Raw genomic sequence first — 21,001 nt, 5'->3', positions numbered from 1 at the left:
TTTTCTTTATTTAAAATTGCTTCAAAGTTATAAGCCCTGCTTATACATAGCTCAATGTTTATATTTTAACTCCACAGCTATTCCTATGTGCAATACAGGGACTGCTGAAAATTCATACAGCTCTCCTATATCAGTCTCTCTGAATACAAGGGCTCAGCTCAAGTGGGGTGGTTTAAGAGTCCTTCACAGATTTAGGCAAAACACCTAAATGTTGAATGCTACACTTCTCAATAAAGTTTGGTCACAAAAAATATTTTTGAGGACACAAGTGATACCATCATTTATTTTTATTAAGTGTTTTGGATAAGAAAATAACACATTCTTGGGGCACCTGGGTGGCTCAGTCAGTTAAGCAACTGACCCGGTTTTGGCTCAGGTCATGGCTCAGGTCATGATCTCACAGTTGTGGGATTGAGCCCCGGGTCAGGCTCTGTGCTCAGCGTGGAGTCTGCTTCAGATTCTCTCTCCCTCTCCCTCCCACTCTCTCTCTCTCAAATAAATAAATAAGTAAGTAAGTAAATAAATAAATAAAATCTTAAAAAAAAGAAAATAATACATTCTCTAATCCAAAGCCCTTTTTTTTAATAGCTGTTTCTTCTATCCCAGTACAATGTCCTTCCTCCAGTTATATTCTCCTGGGTCTAGGACTGGGTTAGCAGATTAGCTGAGGAATTTTTCTAGTCACTGTTTCATTCCCACTTTGAGTTACCCATGCACGAGTAATGTAAGGTGAGACTCGGACTCATGGTATATGATTCCATATTTTGACCCAACTTGGACCCTAAGGACATAAATGCAATGGTTCTGGCTCAGCTATGACATTGGTAACCTGAGCCCAGAAAGCCAGCAATTCTACCTGTTATGAGTGAACCTGTTATGATCATGGGAAAATATCCCATTGTTGTGAAGACTGCCAACCTGTGTACAAATATTTACAACCTAGTAATATCACTTATCTCATAGTCAGGACTGATGCCAATATAGAAAACCACTAGGAAAAGTTATGGCGGCAAGAAGGTATTCCCAAGAGCAACACTTACATTTGAAGTGGTTTTATGTCTGCTCCCCCTGGTCAAAGACTGGGGCTCTGAGGTACCTGTAGCCTGGATGCTTCATCTCTTGACTTTCACCTCTCTTGATCTGGGGGCAGAAAGGACTAGCTCTATTTAGTCACATGGTGATGTCAGTATCACATGACCTTTGGCCAAGGCCACTGTGCATATGTGATATGAAGGGAGCAGGGTAAGATAATGGCCCCAAGTCCAGGCTGGAGAACAATGCCAGGTTCAAACCTTGCCTCTCCTCATTCAAGTTTTGGGAGCAAGTGACCTAACCTTCTCATTAGTAAATGGATGTGATAATAGTACTTAACTCTTGGAGGTGTTGAGAGAATTAAATGAAATAATCCATAATAAGCACTTAGCAGGGTGACTGGCCCATAATGAGCTCTTAGTATACATTAGTATTATTTATATAGAAAATTCTTCTCTTTATAAAACTGAAGATTTATTTTAAAGGGCTTAAACTCAGAGTTGTTGTATCAACTAAGAACCTGCTTAATTTGGACTTAAGGTTTTTTTTTTTTTTTTAGATGAAAATCTTTGCTGTGGCCAAAGATCGTGTTCTAGTGCTCCTTCTTAGCCGTCCCATGAATACGATTTCTGTGCTCTGCTGTAATAGACTGACCGTATTGTCTGCCTACTCTGCCTGCCTGGGATATGTGAACTATGCCAAGCCTCCCTTACCTATGAATACTTCCTCACACTGCTTCCCTGCATTTCTCTCCCACAACATATTTGAGGCGGTTATCACAATACTCATGGACATTTTCCTCTCTTTCTTCTCTTTCAATAAGAATTCTTAATTGTGCAGACTCAGGATTGAGAGTGACCAAGATGCCTGATCGCGCGCGCGCGCACGCACGCGCGCACACACACACACACGCACACACACACACACGCTCTCATTCATGCTCATATAATTTAGTCTGGTATAGGATTCAATTCATGGAGTCTTTTCCAAAGCATTAAAGACTAAGCACTTCTTAAAAATGTAAGATCGACCAAAAATTTTTTTGAAGGTTCAAATAGTACTCTCATTGATCTTTATAAAAATTTTTGGAGACTAAAGGAAACATTATGTGGGGCTTTCTTTTGTCCTAATGGGTGATTCATTGCCTGGTCCTGACACTGCTTTTCCCCATTGGGTCTCTGTGAGAGTCACATGCTTTGGACATCTTTGAAAAGAATCTTCTGAGGCGTCAGCATCTCATTTGAGTCTCCTGAATCTCACCTAGAGCTGTGTTGAATTCTCATCCATCACAATGAGCAACAAATTCCTGGGCACCTGGAAACTTGTCTCCAGTGAGAACTTCGATGATTACATGAAAGCTCTGGGTAAGAAATGTTCCTTGTAGCTCTGGTTGGGAAGATCCTTTTTTTGCAAAAGCTGCATGACTATTTCCTTCTAACTCCTTTTCCAGGACTCTGGGGAAGTTTGCAGAGGCTCAAGTACAATCCTTTTCTGCAATTAAACTTCTATTGTGTCATTCCAATAGTTTATTGCACTTCATTCGTGGAAATTTTAATAGATTTTAACCTAAGAGCTGCTTAATTGCGTGGAACTCCACTGATTTCAAAGGTGGTTTCGTATCAGTAGGGCTTTGCTTTTAAAGGAAAGAAATCTTAGAGGCTTAGGCAACCCATCCTCTGGCTTTCCTGAAGGTTCGTTTTATAAAAGCTGAAGTGCTCATAAGATAAGGAGTTGAAAATACTGAAGTTAATAGAAAGCCTCAATTTAAAATTTTGGTGTTTAGCTAAACCAGAAGTTTACACTACTTTCCTGGAGTTGGAGCCATGGATGAAGATGGAAAATCCAGTCAATAGTTTTATCAACTTTATTTTATACTATTTCTAGAGAATGTTCCACATTGATATGAGCACAACAGGTATGAAGTGTCTTTGGAAATTTCCAGAGCTATTTAAGTAGAATAGAAAGTGATGCCAATGACCCAGGTTGCTATGCTTGACAAAGGGCCTGTAACTTTACTTACCTGTTCAGAAAGCTCATGAGAAGAGTTGTATTTTTAGGTAAAATGAGCAAAATCATGTCATATTGCCTAGAAAACTATGAGACCTTATGGGTATAAATCCATACTATGAGGTTGGTTAGATTTATGGACTTGACTTTACAGTTGAGGAAGAAGCAAAATACAAGAGCCTCGATGAAGGACTCCCTAATTCTGTCATTTTTCAAATTTAGAATGCATAAGATCACTTCGGGGTTTGGTATAGTGTAAATTCTAAGGCTCTACTGCAGAGATTATATATAATATATATATTCATATATTTATATGAAAGTAGTTTTTCCTTCATTTATTTCTCTCATTTGACATTTCTCCTTTTCCCTGTATTTCTATAGTTTTAGTAATAAAACTTGAGAGTCTAATTTTGTTTTGTTTTTCAGATGGAGAAAATTTTAAAAAATTAGTTTATTTATGATTACGTGTAATGGTACAGATCTTGAAAGGAGATGGATAGAATTTTCCTACCAGTTAAACTTAGGGGCCGAGGCGCCTGGGTGGCTCAATCGTTGGGCGTCTGCCTTCGGCTGGGGTCGTGGTCCCAGGATCCTGGGGTCGAGGCCCACATCGGGCTCCCTGCTCCACGGGAAGCCTGCTTCTCCCTCTCCCGCTCCCCCTGCTTGTGTTCCTTCTCTCACTGTGTCTCTCTCTGTCAAATAAATAAATCTTTAAAATTAAATAAATACATAAATAAATAAATAAGTAAACTTAGGGGCCACAACAAAATTTCAGAAATAAGATCCTATTAAGGATGTGGGGAGGAGCGTCTGGGTGGCTCAGTCATTAGGCATCTGCCTTTGGCTCAGGTCATGATCCTGGGGTCCTGGGATCGAACCCCCGCATCAGGCTCCCTGCTCCGCAGGAAGTCTGCTTCTCCCTCTCCCACTCCCCCTGCTTGTGTTCCTTCTCTCGCTGTGTGTCTCTCTGTCAAATAAATAAAATCTTTAAAAAAAAAAAAAAGGATGTGGGGAGAGTTCTTTTCTATATCCATAATGTATTACTGAGGAGAAAAAATTCATAGCACAGTATGTATCTGTCATAGTTGCATTTTAAAAATACCTAGAATATTTATATGTAAAAACTAAAATGTCTGGAATGATTCATACAAAACACTGGTGATTTTCAAAGACAGTGGGATTGGGATGTGGTAAAAGGGGATGACTTGCACTATTTAGGCTAAACACGTTTATCTTTAAAATCTGCAGACATTACTCTTGTAATAATAAAACTTAAAATATTTAAGTCGATGGACATGTATTTCCATTAGGTGGTGAAACATGGTAGGAGGCCCTCAGTACTCACTGATGCTACCTGCCATTTCCACACCTGAGCGTAGAATGCGGCCATGCATAGTCTCTCTAGGTACATCTCTTTGTCGACGTAATTCTAACACTATCTTGATTTACAGGTGTGGGGTTAGCCACCAGAAAACTGGGAAATTTGGCCAAACCCCGTGTGATCATCAGCAAGAAAGGGGATATTATAACTATAAGAACTGAAAGTACGTTTAAAAATACAGAGATCTCCTTTAAGTTAGGTCAGGAATTTGAAGAAACCACAGCTGACAACAGGAAAACAAAGGTAAATTTTAATGTTTCTCTTCAAAGTTGGCTCGTTCTCCAGCTTGAGAGGATTATTTCTGTTAGTGTTCATAAGGGTAGACTACCCCATTCTATTGAAAATTGGGGCACCTGGGTGGCTCAGTCGGTTAAGTGTCTGCCTTGGGCTCAGGTCATGATCCCAGAGTCCTGGGACTGAGTTCCACATTGGGCTCCCGGCTCAGCGGGGAGTCTGCTTCTCCCTCTGCCTGCCGCTCCCCCTGCTTGTGTGCTCTCTCTCTCAAATAAATAAAAATCTTAAAAAAAAAAAAAAAGAAAATGAATGTGCCTTGGGGGAGCCTTGCTTGATCTCAGGATTGTGAGTTCGAGCCCCATGTTGGGTGTGGAGTCTACTTTAAAAATAAATAAATAAAATGAAATGAAATAAAATAAAATAGAAAATGAATGTGCTTCATGAGACAGCTATTATGAAAACAATTCGATACTGAATGAACTGCTTCCTTAATCAACCAAAGTCCAAGCAACTCGATTATGTGAATTTGTCTTTGCAGAGCATTGTAACCTTGTCAAGAGGCTCATTGAATCAAGTGCAGAAATGGGATGGCAAGGAGACGACAATAAAAAGAAAGTTGGTGGATGGGAAAATGGTAGTGGTAAGAGTATTTTCACTTCTAAATACAAAAATAATGGTATTTAAATAGAGAAATTGGTTATATTATTTTCGAAATATTCTTTTTTCTTTGCAATACCGATGGATAAGAATGGCTAAGGATAAAGTCAGAGCTAATAGTTAGATGATAGTTCAACCATGGAGACTCATCTACAGTACTTTAAGTATAGGTCCAAGATTTTAGAAATAACAAAGCCCATTTGTTATTTTAGAAATAACAACACCTAAAAATAACAGCAAAGTCAAAGAAAGTATGGATAAATCTTACCAATTTGGACTCACAAAGAGAAAAGCAAGTCTAAGTTTTAAAAGCAAAACAAACCCTGAACCGCTCAATTATAGAATATTTGTAGATATCTAAGTGTTTTGCTTTCAAGAATCCGAAGTAACTTGGACTACACCATGTCAATAATTTAAGCTCAGCTCATAGGAGACCTTTTAGTCAGCAGATAAAGAATGATGAGCAGGGTTCCATGAGATGCCGTCTAACGTTTTTTTTAAGTTTTAGCTTCTGTGCTTACTAATACATACATTGAATATAGATTCATGTTATTTTAAATGTTTTTTCCTTTAGTTTAGAGGTTCTTATCCCTAGCTACAAAATAGATTTTCATGGGGAGTTAATACCAATATGGGGCCCCCGACACAGATTAATTAAATGCAAATCTCTTGGGGGAGAAGGAACCATCAGTATTTTTAAATGCTCCTCAGATGATGCATATATGCATATAGTTTTGAAATCCACTTTTAGATTTAAATGCACACAAATTATGCATAAAAACTTGCCACTTTAAGAAAATTCTTCCATAGTAACATAGATTGACTTCAAAACTGTTTCTCCTATTTCAATGTCATAATTCCGAATTGTCAGAGACTGACATACTGATGTTCTACTCCTTTCTAAGCTTAATCTTATGAGCTTGTTTTTATTTTCTGTTGCTATGTGCAAATTTGCTGTTCCTAGTTTGAGTTTTATATACTCAATGAATCTCTCTCTTTTCTTAAGGAATGTAAAATGAAGGGCGTGGTCTGCACCAGAATTTATGAGAAGGCCTGAGAAAATTATTTCCTCATTGAAGTGATATTTGATCATTTGATGTTGGAAATCAACGGTTTTCATTGGCAAGGCCCGACTACTCTGCAATTTATCTGTTTGTTTTTGCTTTTGTCCTAATAGATCAAATAGGTAAAGGCCTAAACTGAGGATTAATCTAAAATTCAGTGTTGTTTAAATATTTTCAATTTGTATGCATTTCCTTACTCTATTAAAGTATGTATATTGGCCAGACCTAAATAGTTGATAATGTCATTTAGTTATCTGTGAAATTCTAACCTATGTTGTACTTTGTATATCAAAATGATAGTAAAGCAAGTAACTGGATAGTAAAAGGAAGTAAATGTATTGATCTGAGTAGCCCCAGCATGGTGGGGAGGAGGATCAGAAGTGAGACAAACTACAAGGAGCTGTTTTAAATCAGAGTTCTATTTCAGCTAAAAGGGCAGCCTCTACTCCAGCCAATTTTTTTTAAAATTGAGGCGTAATTTATGGACAGTGAAATGCACAGATATCAAGGGTAGAGTTCAAGCCATTGTGACAAATGCACACACCCTTATAACTCACATCCTGATCGAAATAATGGTACACTTCCTTACTCCCAGAAAGTTTTCTCATGCCTCTTCCCAGTCAGTGTCCTGCCCTGTCCCACCTCCACCAGATGAAGTAGTCATTCGGTTTCTATCATTTGGGTTTTAAATCACACTTTAATGTGCAGGTTTTTATACAGATAATATTATTTTTAACTCAAAAAAAGTATACATTTTTTAAATGAAAAGGCAACCAGGAGATTTTTTTAAATCCTGGAGAGGAAAACAACTGCTCCCATTCGGCATGGTATGAGCCATCACTTGCACATGTGAACAGATCATACTCATCTGCAACCACAATGCTCATACTGTTTTACGTTCTGCTTTTTGTGACTTTAACAAGGATTCTTCCACATTTCAACAGGTGCTATACCATAATTTATTATGATTCTATAATATAACGGTTCTATTTTTATGTTATATCCAGTTTGGAGTTATCACAGATTATTTGGCAAAAATTGCCTTCATGTATATATCTGATTGTGCTGAATACTTTTTCCAGGAGAGGGATTAGTAAGTCAAAGAATATGGAAAACCCGATGGTTTCTTACTGAATATTTCTGTATTGCTTTCCTCAGTGTTGTTAGTGATGAGGGACCAGCAGTATACTTGTATAGGGCAACGCATGAACACAGGTCCTATACTGATGCTAACAGCTACCGAACGTTATATGTGTGCCGTGTGCCAAGCTCATTGACTCTCTACCAGACAATTTTCATGCCATGTTGCCATATTTAATATAATTTCACACAACAACTCTATCAGGTAGATACTATTATTATCCCCATTTTATAAAAGAGGAAACAGTATAGAATAACTTGTGCAAAGTCCCAAAGTGGTAGAGAATGAAGAGAGGCTCATTTGCTAAACCTTTACTGTATTTTGTCTCCTTGGTCACACCTGTCTATTAGAAACATGTCTGTTTCTTGGAAAATCTCTAAAGTGTGCCATTAGAGACTATTTTTGCCGGTTCTTGAATTTCATATAAATGGAGTCATACATTATGTGTTCTTTCTGTTTGCCTTTTTAAACTCAGCATAGTGGTCTTGAAATACATCCATATTGTTGCATGCAGCAGTAGTTTGCTCTTTGATTGCTAAGTAGTATTCTATTGCATGAATATATCACAGTTCACTTATTCATTCTTCTCTTAAGACAGTTGGACTGTTTCCAGTTTTTGGCCAAATATTTTTGGCCAAAACATTTTGGCCAAACATATTTTGATGAATAAAGCTGCTATAAACATTCTTGTACAAGGTTGTTGGTGGACATATGAGTTCCTTCCTTTTGGATAAATAACTGGGCATTGAGTTACTGGGTCTAGTTGATTTTTGACAGGCAGGAATAGGGACTACTGTGCCCAAGTAATAATGAAACTCTTTCAGATGTATTGTATGATTGAGCAAATGACAAACGTGCTGATGTTGTTAGGGGCCAGGATTTGCACTGTGGAAGAGAAACATACAAATATGGAATGAGGGAGGCAAGAAAGAATCGTGTGAGAATGGACTGGAATAGATGTAAATTTGTGGTTTCTAAGGCATGTGTATATATGTGCATATGTGTATGTAATTGTACATGCATATCTGCATGCATTTATGTGTGTATATACACATGTATTTATGTGTATGTATATATACACCCATATATTTCCCAGATCTATCTGCCCAAAGAGCTTAGAAGCAATGACACCTGAGAAGGAATGAGTCCACCTACCACCCAGACTTTGGTGTCCAATGTCATTCCCCACTAAAAGGAATGAGAGTTCCTTGGAGAAACAACTAATTCCAATGTGGGGTCAGGGTAGGTACAAAATGAGCCTGAAATATCTTGTTATACCAGAAAGTAAGGAAGTGTTTAAAAAAATAATAGAAGCATGCCAAAATATGGAGGCCAGCTTGGAGGTGTTCCCCTTGGTTTAGACTGAGACAATTTGAAAAATAAAATAATTGAGAAAAAAATCATAACTTATAAGCCATTGAAGGAAAAATAAGGACCCATGAATCCGTAATGATAATAGAGAGAAAGAGAAGAGTCTTCCTTATAGCAGAATGCCATGGGCTGACCGGTATATGTGGAAGGAGTGCTAGAAATGGAAAGTCATCATTTTTCAACCATCACAGTAGTTCAGGCAAGAACTGCCAGTGGATGCTAAATCTAGACGGAAATTTTGATTAGGAGAAGGATATTAGTTTGGTCTTAAAATATCTCTTCACAGGTTGCTCATTAGTTATGAGGAGAAATAATAGTTTAACTATGCAGTGAAAAATTGGGCAACTCCTTGACTGGGTAATCACCCCTGACATCACCAAAGAGGGGCAGAAGAACATGTGTTTTCAAATGTGATACCCTGAGAAGGAACATCACTTACGTAGTTTTTCAGTCCAGAATCTCTATCTGGATCTAATCATGGGAGATATCAGACAAATTCCAAATGAGGAATGTTCTATCAAAAAAGAGGAGGGTGGTGTTGATCGAATTCTTCAAAAATGTCATCATCATAGAAGACAAAGAAAGGCTCTGTAGAAATTTTCTAGATTAAATTACATTCAAAATATGTGATGACTAAATCCAGTAAAAAAGAGGTTGAAATACAGATGACAAATTAGGTTAGAAGTGTACTGGGATTATGCAAGAGAATATCCTTATTCTTGGGAAATACACACTGAAGTATTTGGAGGTAATAGGCCATAATATATGCAATTTACTTTTAAAAATTGAAAAAAATTATGTGTATTTTTGTGTGTGCATACATATTAGTGAGAGCAACTGACAAAGCAAATGGGGGTAAAACTTAATAGACAAATCTGACTAGAACCTATATGTCTTTTCTTTGTAACAGTTTGGTTCTTGCAACTTTTCTGCAAGTTTAAAGTTATTTCCAAACAACAACAAAAAATTTTTTTAAAGCTATACTTGGCAAGTCCTTCTCTGCCCCTGGGCATTTAATCAACATGTGTCTGAGAGGCATCATAACCGAGGTGTGGTTTTTTATTTATTTATTTTTTGGCTCCAGCCAGATAATCCCATAAAAAAGGAGAGTTTTAAAACTGTGGTGCTATTTTTAGAGGTTGTAGTAATACGACTTGCAATAAAATGTATTCCTCAATAAACATAATTGCTCTATTATACAAAAGTCATGAGCAGTTTCTGTTTTTGTAACAGGAAAAGTGGAACTACACTGATAATGAGAAAGACAAAATGATCATTTCAGCAGGTGCTACATGTTGCTAGATTTGAAAAAGATTTTCAAACAACCAGAAGTGGGGGAGGGAGCTGGAGTTCTGCAGTATTCAAAAAATCACCTCGGAATATAATTTTGATTCTCAATTCTTCTTGATAGAACCAAAAGTTCTTTTTGAAAGAACATGGGGTGGTAATTAACGTAACATAATAAAAAAAAAGAAAGAAGGAAAGAACATGGGGGCTAAATGAGACTGCCTAGTTCAAATTCCAATTTGCTGCTTACTAGCTATGTGTCATTGGGCAAGTAACTTAACCTCTCTGTCCCTCAGCTCCTTCATTGTAAAAATGGGGATAATAATAGAACATACCTCAACGAGTTGTGAGGGATAAATAAATAAAAATATGTAATGTCCTTGGCATTGGAAAAGCATTAGAGAAATGTCTTTTGTTATTATTATTTACCTAGTAACATACATGATTTTATTATACCTCAAAATGAAGAGAATTCACAAGATCTCAGAGCTGTTGATACTGATTTGCACACAATGTGGCTAAATTTATTAAGAATATTATTTATAGGGGCGCCTGGGTGGCTCAGTCGTTAAACGTCTGCCTTCGGCTCAGGTCATGATCCCAGGGTCCTGGGATCGAGCCCCACATTGGGCTCTCTGCTCAGCGGGAAGCCTGCTTCTCCCTTTCCCACTCCCCCTGCTTGTTTCTGCTCTTGCTAACTCTCTCTCTGTCAAATAAATAAATAAAATCTTTAAAAAAAAAAAAAGAATATTATTTATATAAGCGTAAAAACAACCAAGAAACCTACTTACTAGCACACCACTGCCTGGAAGTAGCATAGTACTTAGATTTTACCAATAACAGTTTTAGTGTCGTGTTGACTGTAATATTTCTAATTTTTTACTAAGTCACTCTGGCTTAGCTTTTGGGAATATTTCTTCTAAACTAAGTGGTACCTCTTTAAATATGGTTGCACATTAGAATCATTTGGAAGTTTTAAATATCCCAATACCAAGGCTGTACCACAGACCCACTAAGTCATAATCTCTGGGTGACGGGTGAGACCCAGGCATCAGTATTTTTCAGGTAATTCCAATGTGTGGCCAGTCTGGGAACCACTGTGCCAAAGTCTTCCAAAGTTAGAAATTTAATGTAGGCTATCATCACGTTGCCATCCATTAAAATGGAGTGAAAGGTCATCAAAATCAGGAGTACCAAATGTCCCCAACGTGACACAAAATAACAGTACGTAGTGAAAATACTATGGTAAAATCAACTCAGATGTAATCAAGTCTTTTGTTAGGAAAGCAACTGTTTACTTCTTATCTTTATTTCCACCAGAAGGCAACACAATTGGCCATTATCCATGACATATGGAAAAGTGAAGGTTTCAAAATAGCAAAATGTGGAGCAACAGGGAAAACAAAGCTATAAAATAATGCTAAAACAGCTGCAAATATAAACTAATTTTCAGCAGAATTTAGGAAACAAGTTCAAATTACTCAAAAAATGTAGTATGGGACTAATTTTTGAAATAGCACCTTGCACATTTTGCTATCTATTAAAATAATCAGTGGTGACATGCAAAGTGTTCAGATCTCCGTTACCTGGATTGGAATTTGGGCACTATCTAAAGTCCTCCCCTTAGTAACCAACTGCAAGGCAATAGATTTTTATCTTTTTTTAAAGATTTATTTATTTATTTGAGAAAAAGAGAGTGGGAAGAGGGGCAGAGGGAGAGAAAGAGAGAATCTTAAGCAGACTCCCTGCTGAATGTAGAGCCTTATGCAGGGCTTGATCTTATGACCCTGAGATTGTGACCTGAGCCAAAATCAAGAATCGATGCTTAACCCACTGAGCCACCCAGGCGCCCCTATGCAACAGTTTTAATTGGTCTGCTGGTATAAAGTGAATATCCCAGCAACACCAAAGGATTGATGCTTCTATAGTTACAGGGTTCTGAAAACTAGATATGTGACAAGTCTAAGTTTCACATTCATTACGACCAAATAATATTATTCCTTTTTTGGAATTTAAGATGGACATGAATTTTTGCACAATCTTGCATTTGGCATTAGAGTATAGTTATTCTTGATTTTCTATAATTGCACTTGTTTTCAAGTTATTAATGCAACATCAATGCATGTAAGCTGCATCAAGTAAGATCAATAGTGTAGGGGAGCCTAGGTGGCTCAGTCGGTTAAGTTCGGACTTTCGATTTCGGCTCAGGTCATGATCTCAGGGTCCTGGGATGGAGCCCCATGTCAGGCTCCATGCTCTCCTCAGCGTCTGCTTATCCCTCTCCTTCCCACTTTGCCCCTCCTCCTGCTCTCTCTTTCTCTCTCACTAACATAAATAAATAAATAAATAAATAAATAAATAAATAAATAAATAAAATCTTAAAAAATAAATAATGTAGAGTAAATTGATGATAGCATTCAGATTTAGAATTTCGAAAATAAATCATTGGTGGGCTTGTATTGTATTTCCATAATGTAATTTGGCATTTGGACAATACCTACTGCATTTAAAGCCAGCCAAATCTAAAAATTTGGATTTTTATTAAATCCAAATCTATCTTGTGTTATACCATATTTTATTCATCTCAATCCTGTTTCCCACAGCTAGACTGCACTGTGTTGTTTTTTTTTTTTTAGTTTATTTATTTATTTGAAAGTGAGAGTGTGCATGAGCAAGCGGGGTGGGGGGTGCAGCACAGGGAGGGGCAGAGGGAGAGAATCTCAAGCAGACTCCCTGCAGAGCACGAAGCAATGTGAGGCTTGATCCCACCACACCCATGAGATCATGACCTGAGCTGAAACCAAGAATCCAGTCGCCCAACTGACTGAGCCACCCAGGCACCCCTAGACTGCACTGTTAAAATCAAACACAGAGACCAGACTTGAAAATTCCCTGAGCAAACAAAACGAGTTCAGTCGTACAAACAAAGCTTAATTTAGCTCATTTCACAAGACAAGGGAGGCTCACTTGACCTGGGTTGCTTCTTGCTTGTGCCTGTGATGATTATAAGCGGAACTTAAGTTGTACCCCAAAATTGATATGAGGTAACCACTAACCAATTCCCTTTCATTTAAGAAAATTCTAATATTGTAACCAGTCACTGTGAAGAATAAACAGTTACTGCTTCCTTATTATGTGAACTGCTTTATAACAATATACCTCTGAGCATCATTCTATGTTTTGGTTTGGGTGCTCCTGGTTGGCAAACTGTCTTTTTGGTGTATACACAATAAACTTTTACTAATTACTAGTTCAGTGCTTCATTGGTTTTACTTTTTTTTCTAAACTTTTGATAGTTTGCTGTTGAAGGTGACGCACCAAATCCTGAACTGCTTTGTGTCGTGAAGGCTTCCAGGAAAGTGCTAGGTCCCAGCGACTGTTAATGACCTGATACGGGAAGGGGCAAGACATCTATTGCATATTTCATGTGTTAGAGAGGCAATGGGAGTGTAACAGCAAGAATCCTGCAAGTGGGGTGGGACCATATGGACTTGAACCCTGGCTTTGCCACTTGCCATGTCCTAATTTGTACAATGGGGACAAGAATGGCTACTTCACACAGTCGGTGGGGGAAGAAAACTTTCACGCATATGAAGCACTTTGTAAAGTGTAATGCGTTATTCATATGTAAAATATTCTTATTATGTCTATTGTTATATCACACATATAAATCCTTCTATTCAGCATATAGGTTTTTTTGTTTTGTTTTGTGTGTGTGTGTACGCATGAGAAGTACCCCCAAATAATGACTGTATGTAGAACCTTTCCTATTTGTCAGGCTCCTAAATGAATAGATATTGGAAAAAAATTCAATAAAGTCAAATATATTGCAACTTTGATTCATTCCATTAATAAAGGGAAACAGGTCCTATAAGATGCTATTACATAGAGTATTATTCAGCATCCGGAGTCATGGGCTTGAATCCGGTTCTATTGTCATGCAGCTGGGGTGACCTTCTGTAGCTCATTTCCATTGCAAAGCTCCAGTTTCTCCGTCTTTAAAAGGAGGGGCTGATCTGGATGATCTTTAAGATTTCACTTATTTCTACATTTTGTATCACTGTATCTAATAGGATCAGCTCTTTAATATTGAAATAACTTTATTATGTTTGTGAACTTTTCTATTTTAATAACTTCCCCAATTTCTAGAAGTTCCATGTAGACAGAGATATGCATCCCACACTGCTTCCCATCCAACATCACCTTCAAGAGACATTGATCCCACACTAACTTCTTTGACCTGCCTCCAAGGAGGAGAATTTAAGAATTCCCTCCACTGTGTTTCCAATGCAATATAACCACGTATTTAAATCTCTAATTCTGATTGAAAGCTCAAGTGAAGAAATTTGAATTTTTTAATTTGATTGATTCCTAGAAGAGGCTTTATAAATGTTTGCTGAGTAAATGAGGGCACGAATGAGTACCACTTCACAATTCTGACATACTACCCTGCGCATGCAGCCTCGGTCCATGCTGAGTTTGAAAACAGAGGGCTAGGTTTTACACAGGTTAGATAGGTGAGTTCTTTTACTCAGAATTTCACAGACAATGAGGAGCAATGAGATGCCATTAAAATATGCCGTCACATCGAACTTTCCCGTCTTTCCTCTTGAAATGGTTAGGTCTGGAATGTTAAACTATAAACAGGAAATCTGTCTGCTTTTCTGTTCTCTGATAAGTCACATACATAACCCAGGGATGACTAAATGACCCAAATTCCTGGTTCCACAGAAAAGCTGAGGGATTTTCTTATTTAGAACTCATGAAAGACAGGTGAGTCTGTGAATTAGTAATATGATTAAGATTTATTTCTGTTGTAACATGGAATATAGATTAGATCTATGATTTCCAACTGCACACACTGTATTTACCTTGTATAGAATTCATGTTGATTTTAGATTTTTGAATTATTGACGCGAGTGCAAAAACATCTGGGTGGAGAGGACATGGGGAATAAGAAAAGCACAGAAGGAAACCCTTTTGGTTGTCTGTGTATTTGTAAACTGTACTTATAACTCTATGAATCTAGAATTCCTGCAGGATTCATGAGATCCACACAGTCTTCCTGCTGATTTATATCTGTTTTGCTGATTCAGCTGGTAGATGTGTGAGATCACTTGTAGACCATTCCACGATCATCAAATGTTTAAATTGAAGCATCTTTCCTCCTTTCAGTCAAAACTCTGTGGTTATCAGTAGACAGTGGGTGAGAAATGAAGAGTAGGTGTTTGAAATAACTCCCGGGAAACACTGAAATAACTTCCAGGTGAACAGAAAGGAACGTAAGTCTATTCTGGTAAAGGAAGCTCTCCTCCCTGGGGAAAGTAGAAAGAAGGCAATATCGAATATTCAATTAGGTTTATCATTATTTGCAACATGTACTCCAGAAAGTAAAAGTATGGTACATAAGCCACAAGAACACCAAATACTTCCACCCACACTGCTTTCTTGATCTCAATGAATATGGTGGAAAAATACCTTATTTTTACACAGTAATAGGTAACCACAGCACATTAGACACCACCCTAAACAAGCACCCTGCTCAGCAAATCCCAGTCTAATTCAATGGGCAGTCACTCACTCACTCAACAAACATGAAAGATGAATGAGAAAAGGCCCTGCCTTCAAGTGACTAAGGAACTCCTCAGTGAGTAGGAAGCTGGATGAGCAGGAAGGACAGAAACACGTGGAGGGAGGTTGAGGACCCAAACCAGAACTGTAATGAGTGTCATGTTCTTTGAAGATAGGTTTAAGGAAGGTACTTGATATGATCTTTTTTTTTTTAAGATTTTATTTATTTATTTGAGAGAGAGAGAGAGCACAGAGGGAGAGTGAGAGAGAGAAGCAGAGCGGAGCAGAGAGCCTGACATGGGGCTCTATCCCAGGACCCTGAGATCAAGACCCGAGTCAAAGGTGGACATTTAACTGACTGAGCCACCCAGGAGCCCCATTGATATGATCTTCCTAAGCATAAACACTGAATCGTCCTATGCTATGTCATCTACTCTCCTTCCTTAAGAATTTTACCTGAAGGGCTAAGGAGACCCATTAGAGGTTATATCACTGGCATATCAATAACTGGGGCATTCATAAAACCACTTACATCTACATTCCCCTTAGGACTGCTGTGTGGCTCAGGAGGGCCTAATAAATAGGGTGAATTCCTTGCCCTGCCCTGGTGCTCACAGACTAGGGTCTCCGAGAGTCTTCATGCTCAGGACTGTCTCTTACTTGTTTTGCTGGCAGTCCCATCACCAATCCTGACCAAACAGATCTAGCAAGTTCGGGGTTCTATAGGTACATGGGACATCTGCCTGTGTTGAAAGAAGATAGCTGGCAATTCCTATTTTGGGGTAAAGCAGAAACATTTATGATACTCAGTATGGGTCTTTTCTGTTTTTACCAAGCTGCATTAGGCTGGGAAGCCACTTAAGTGCAAATTCAGAAGGACAGCAAAATCACTGACCCTCGGAGTCGATGAAACATTGACAGGGAGAGGCCATCCCAGGTAGTAAAAAATTGTTGGCAAGTGTACCGCAATGCATTTTAGAGGGATAGGGCACCTCTTTAAGTTCTGTGTAGTGAAGAACAGAGAAAGCTAAAACTATAGAAATAGACTTGGTGAAGACTCAGTTCTTGACCTCTGAGCAATTACAGACTAGAAGACTGAGAATTCCTTACTCTTCTTAAAAATCCTTGTAGCTGGAAGTGATCATTCCAGAGCAATAAAAGCCTAATGTTGAACTTGAAATGGATTTGGGTACCAGTAACAACTACTCATTTGGGTATAGGTTGCAACACGGCACAGATCTGCCCTTTAGCCACACTTAGCTAAGAGCCTGAAGAAATTTTTTTTTTTAAAGATTTTATTTATTTTACTTGAAAGAGGGAGAGTGCAGGAGAGCGAGCAGTGGGGAGGAGCAGAGGGAGAGGGAGAAGCAGGCTCCACACCAAGCAGGGAGCCCGATGTGGGGCTCGATCCCGGGACCCTGGGATCATGACCTGAGCTGAAGGCAGACGCTTAACCGACTGAGCCACCCAGGCGCCCCTGAGGAAATCTTTTTAAAGGAAATAGGAAATAAATGATAGAACCAAACCATTGAGTATTTCTGCTTTCTTTAACTCTGCATATTAATGATCTTAAAAACTCTACAATAAACCAAAGTAGAGAACTAAGTTAGAGTTCTCATTATATAGTTGAGAATCACTCAACAAAATTAGTTCTTCCCTGATTTTCTTTTTTCAGTGTAGAATAGTGAGCTAAAGGATGCCATCAGTTATTGGTATAAACAGATATTTCCCTATATTTCCTCTATAGATAATTTTAACCAAGATTCTGCTAATGTAAGTGGAGTGACCAGGTAAGCAGCAAACCTCTGAGAATAGGGCCTAACAAAGTTTAGGCCTGTGTACCTTTCTTGCAAATCACAACAGCACATTTTCAGGAGCGGTTATTTTAGTAGTTAACAAAGAGTCAAGATATCATTTTGTGTCAAAAAAGAAAAGCGCAATAGTTATACATTTGAATTGGGTCAGCGAGAGCTATATATCATAAGCCTTTTCCTTTATAGAAATCTAACCGTATTTCAAGAATTTCACCATCTGCTCTTTGTTTGGAGTGGCTGATTATAAAGTTATTTTCTTCTTGACTTTTCTACCCCTTTGGAGAGCCAACTTTCACAAATAGCTGTAAATCAGGGGAATCAACCTCAGTAACCTGGAAAATTATTCTGAACAATGCATAATATCATGGCAGGCTACCAAATGGCTGTGAAAATGCTAGAAGGAAGTCATTTGCTTCTAAATGAGAATGACAAGGATGTTAGTTTACAATGTCCAATCAAGACATGTTATACTAAGGTCCCAAGAGAATACTCTTTAAATACAGCTAAGGTCACAGGAGCTAATGATCTTATCAGCCTTGGATCGGTTCCCAGTTGGCAGAATACAGACTACTTCTTTTACAAACTGAATTTCCCTCGTTTCTTACCATGTAAGTAGAAGATCCTGAGCAGGGCTGGCATGTTCTGAGTTAGGCCACAATTTCTTCCATGTATCTCTTGCACTAGATTTACTCCCCAGGAAATATGCTTTGTTCAGAACAACAAATCATGTTCAGATCCTTAACAGTATTAACAGAAAGATTTCTTAACAAGTGACTATTCTGCTAACTCATTTCACTGGTATGGTACCAAGAGGAAGGGGCAACAGACCAGAAGTCTCTGTCTTCATCACTCCCTTTACCTGTGTTACCTTCTCCCTTCACCCCATTCTCTGATCAGCCAGTCCTCAATGTGCAGTCTAGGGGGCAACATGAGCATCCCTTGGGTGACTGAAGAAACACAGATTCTCCCGCCCCACTCAGATCTGTGGAGTAGAATTTGCATTTGACAAGATTGTCCAGGTGATTCCTGTGCATGTGAAAGTATATAGGGCATCCTTCTGAAGCTAGATTTTGTCCTGCTGACAGGGAAATAGGACATTGATCTCTTTCGGTATGTTCATGTTATTATCTTCACTGTCATCCAAAAAAATCACAATCGAGAATAAACCCTCTTCCCCCAAGCCAGAGTAAGACAACTGAGAAACAACCAATGTTTGTTTAACCCTTTAACAATTTACAACACACTTTCATAATCAAACCCACTTGATGTTCGCAGTATCCTTGAGAGGTCAGCAAGTGTTAGAATTCATTTTATAAATTAGACAATTAGGGCTGGTGGATATTACGCGACCTGTTCCAAATCACACATGACTAGTGTTCTGACTCCAAGTCTAGCGCTCCTTTGCTACTACACCATGATGACTGGACAGAAGATCTAAAAACAGAAATGGCAGGGGAGAAGAAGAAATTCAGGACACAAAATAGAGGTGGAAATCACTGGAAAAAGTTGGTGGAAAACTGATTATGTAATCTGTAACCACCTTATCTAAGACTTCATTCCCTGAGGACCAGGATCTACAAACACATCGACTGTATTTTTAAAAGATATTCAGCCCCTTCCTGATTAGGAGCTAAACACAATCATAAGTGAGGGAAGACAGGAAAACCAGCTGTGCTGCACGAGCACCCTCCAGGCCAGCGATTCTCACAAACACAGCAGCAGGAACCCGTGGTGAAAAACCGGGCGAGCTGCAGTCCCAACATAGGTCCCCTAGGAAACATGTGGCACCCCTTTTCACCTAGTCCGCATCAGTCAATCAGATGCCATATGACCATCGTGGTTTTTGAAGAGATTTCCTTTCAGGCAAAAGCCACATTTGCATTCCATGTACATTTCTGCATTTGTGTGATTTTTTCCCCCAAAGCTTATATATTATGCTTCCAAAACAGAAACATTTCAGCTTCATTTTTTTCTTTTTTTTTTTTTGATTTCCTCATTAGGAAAAGATAGGCAAGTTTTCCCAAGAAAAGTCTCTCTGCCAAGACACTTCTGGTTCTGGTCGCTGATCTTGTGCTTACGGCACGCATCCCACCATGTCTGGGGCTGCAGGAAAAGTCCAACGCCTTCTCCATGGGCCGGAGCATCCGTGCCCAGGGGCTCTGTATGCATGTCTTAAAGGACAAAAGAATTAGAACATCTTTCAAAAAAAACAAATTTCATCACCAAGTCTCTCTAGGTTTTCCTTTTTTTTTTTTAATTATGTTATGTTAATCACCATACATTACATTATTAGTTTTTGATGTAGCGTTCCATGATTCATTGTTTGCATATAACACCCAGTGCTCCATGCAGAACATGCCCTCTTTAATACCCATCACCAGGCTAACCCACCTCCCCACCCCTCTCCTCTCTAGAACCCTCAGTTTGTTTTTCAGAGTCCATAGTCTCTCATGGTTCGTCTCCCCCTCCGATTTCCCCCCCTTCATTCTTCCCCTCCTGCTATCTTCTTCTTCTTCTTCTTCTTTTTTTTTTAAACATATAATGTATTATTTGCTTTAGAGGTACAGATCTGTGATTCAACAGTCTTGCACACTTCACAGTGCTCACCATAGCACATACCCTCCCCAATGTCTATCACCCAGCCACCCCTCCCTCCCACCCCCCACCACTCCAGCAACCCTCAGTTTGTTTCCTGAGATTAAGAATTCCTCATATCAGTGAGGTCATATGATACATGTCTTTCTATGATTGACTTATTTCGCTCAGCCCAATTCTAGGTTTTCCTTTTAAGAGTTTCAGGGTGAAAGATGATTTGGTGACTTAGGATGTTACTGAATAAATTTGGGAAAGCAAACCTTCTTGATACAATTTGCAAAATGTTTTCCTTAATATTTAAAGAAAGAAAAGGTCAGCACGCAAAGGGGGTGGTCAAGATTGCAAACCATATCTCAAGCTTCTGTTCTGTAAGTGAGGGGGATGCACTGAAAGCACGGAAGGGCTGAGGCCACAGCAATGTGCTCAGCTCCATGGGATTTCCCGATATAGATGCGTGCCTCCCCCTAGGGATTCGAGCTGGACAAGAGCCCTGTGTTCAAGATGGAGAAAACAATACTGCTTTAAATCCAGCAGAACTAGGAATGGATAATTCTTCCAATTACAAAGGGAACACATCCCCAGCTAAAGATGGGAGTGACAGCATGTCCATAACATTCAGGTGCGATCTGTTTTAGGAGTACTCAGTTAAAAACTGGCAACAGCCAGGAGTTCCCAAATAAACTTAAAATTAATCATGTTCTAGTATTTTGCTCTTCTCTTTTTAGTAATTTGTTCTGTTCATTTCTGGAATACTTCATTCTAGTGGCTTCTACTTGCGTATATTACCTCTTGGCCATCAAACTTGAATACCTAAATATCTATAATAAATACCTATTGGTTTATTTTT

At 38.6% G+C, this 21,001-nt stretch overlaps 1 protein-coding gene across 1 annotated transcript; it reads left to right on the top strand.

The window, feature by feature from the left end:
* Window positions 1-2,314: 2,314 nt before the first annotated feature.
* On the top strand, window positions 2,315-6,368 carry LOC116643151 (myelin P2 protein). The gene is made up of 4 exons (XM_032421941.1): window positions 2,315-2,396; window positions 4,491-4,663; window positions 5,193-5,294; window positions 6,318-6,368. Exons 1-4 carry the CDS (start codon window positions 2,324-2,326, stop codon window positions 6,366-6,368), a joined length of 399 nt encoding a protein of 132 aa, XP_032277832.1. The 5' UTR covers window positions 2,315-2,323.
* The last annotated feature ends 14,633 nt before the right edge of the window (window positions 6,369-21,001 follow it).

This window comes from Phoca vitulina, unplaced genomic scaffold (genome assembly GCF_004348235.1).
Source record: "Phoca vitulina isolate PV1807 unplaced genomic scaffold, GSC_HSeal_1.0 scaffold25, whole genome shotgun sequence".
In the NCBI taxonomy this organism is placed as follows: Eukaryota; Metazoa; Chordata; class Mammalia; order Carnivora; family Phocidae; genus Phoca; species Phoca vitulina.
This window is presented reverse-complemented; position numbering and strand designations above follow the sequence as displayed.

Excerpts from the sequence above, each read along its gene's own strand:
- LOC116643151 (XM_032421941.1), top strand. The coding sequence starts at position 2,324 with ATGAGCAACAAATTCCTGGGCACCTGGAAACTTGTCTCCAGTGAGAAC. Across the intron at positions 2,397-4,490 it reads TGATTACATGAAAGCTCTGG|GTGTGGGGTTAGCCACCAGA; the intron begins GTAAGAAATGTT and ends CTTGATTTACAG. Across the intron at positions 5,295-6,317 it reads TGGATGGGAAAATGGTAGTG|GAATGTAAAATGAAGGGCGT; the intron begins GTAAGAGTATTT and ends TCTTTTCTTAAG.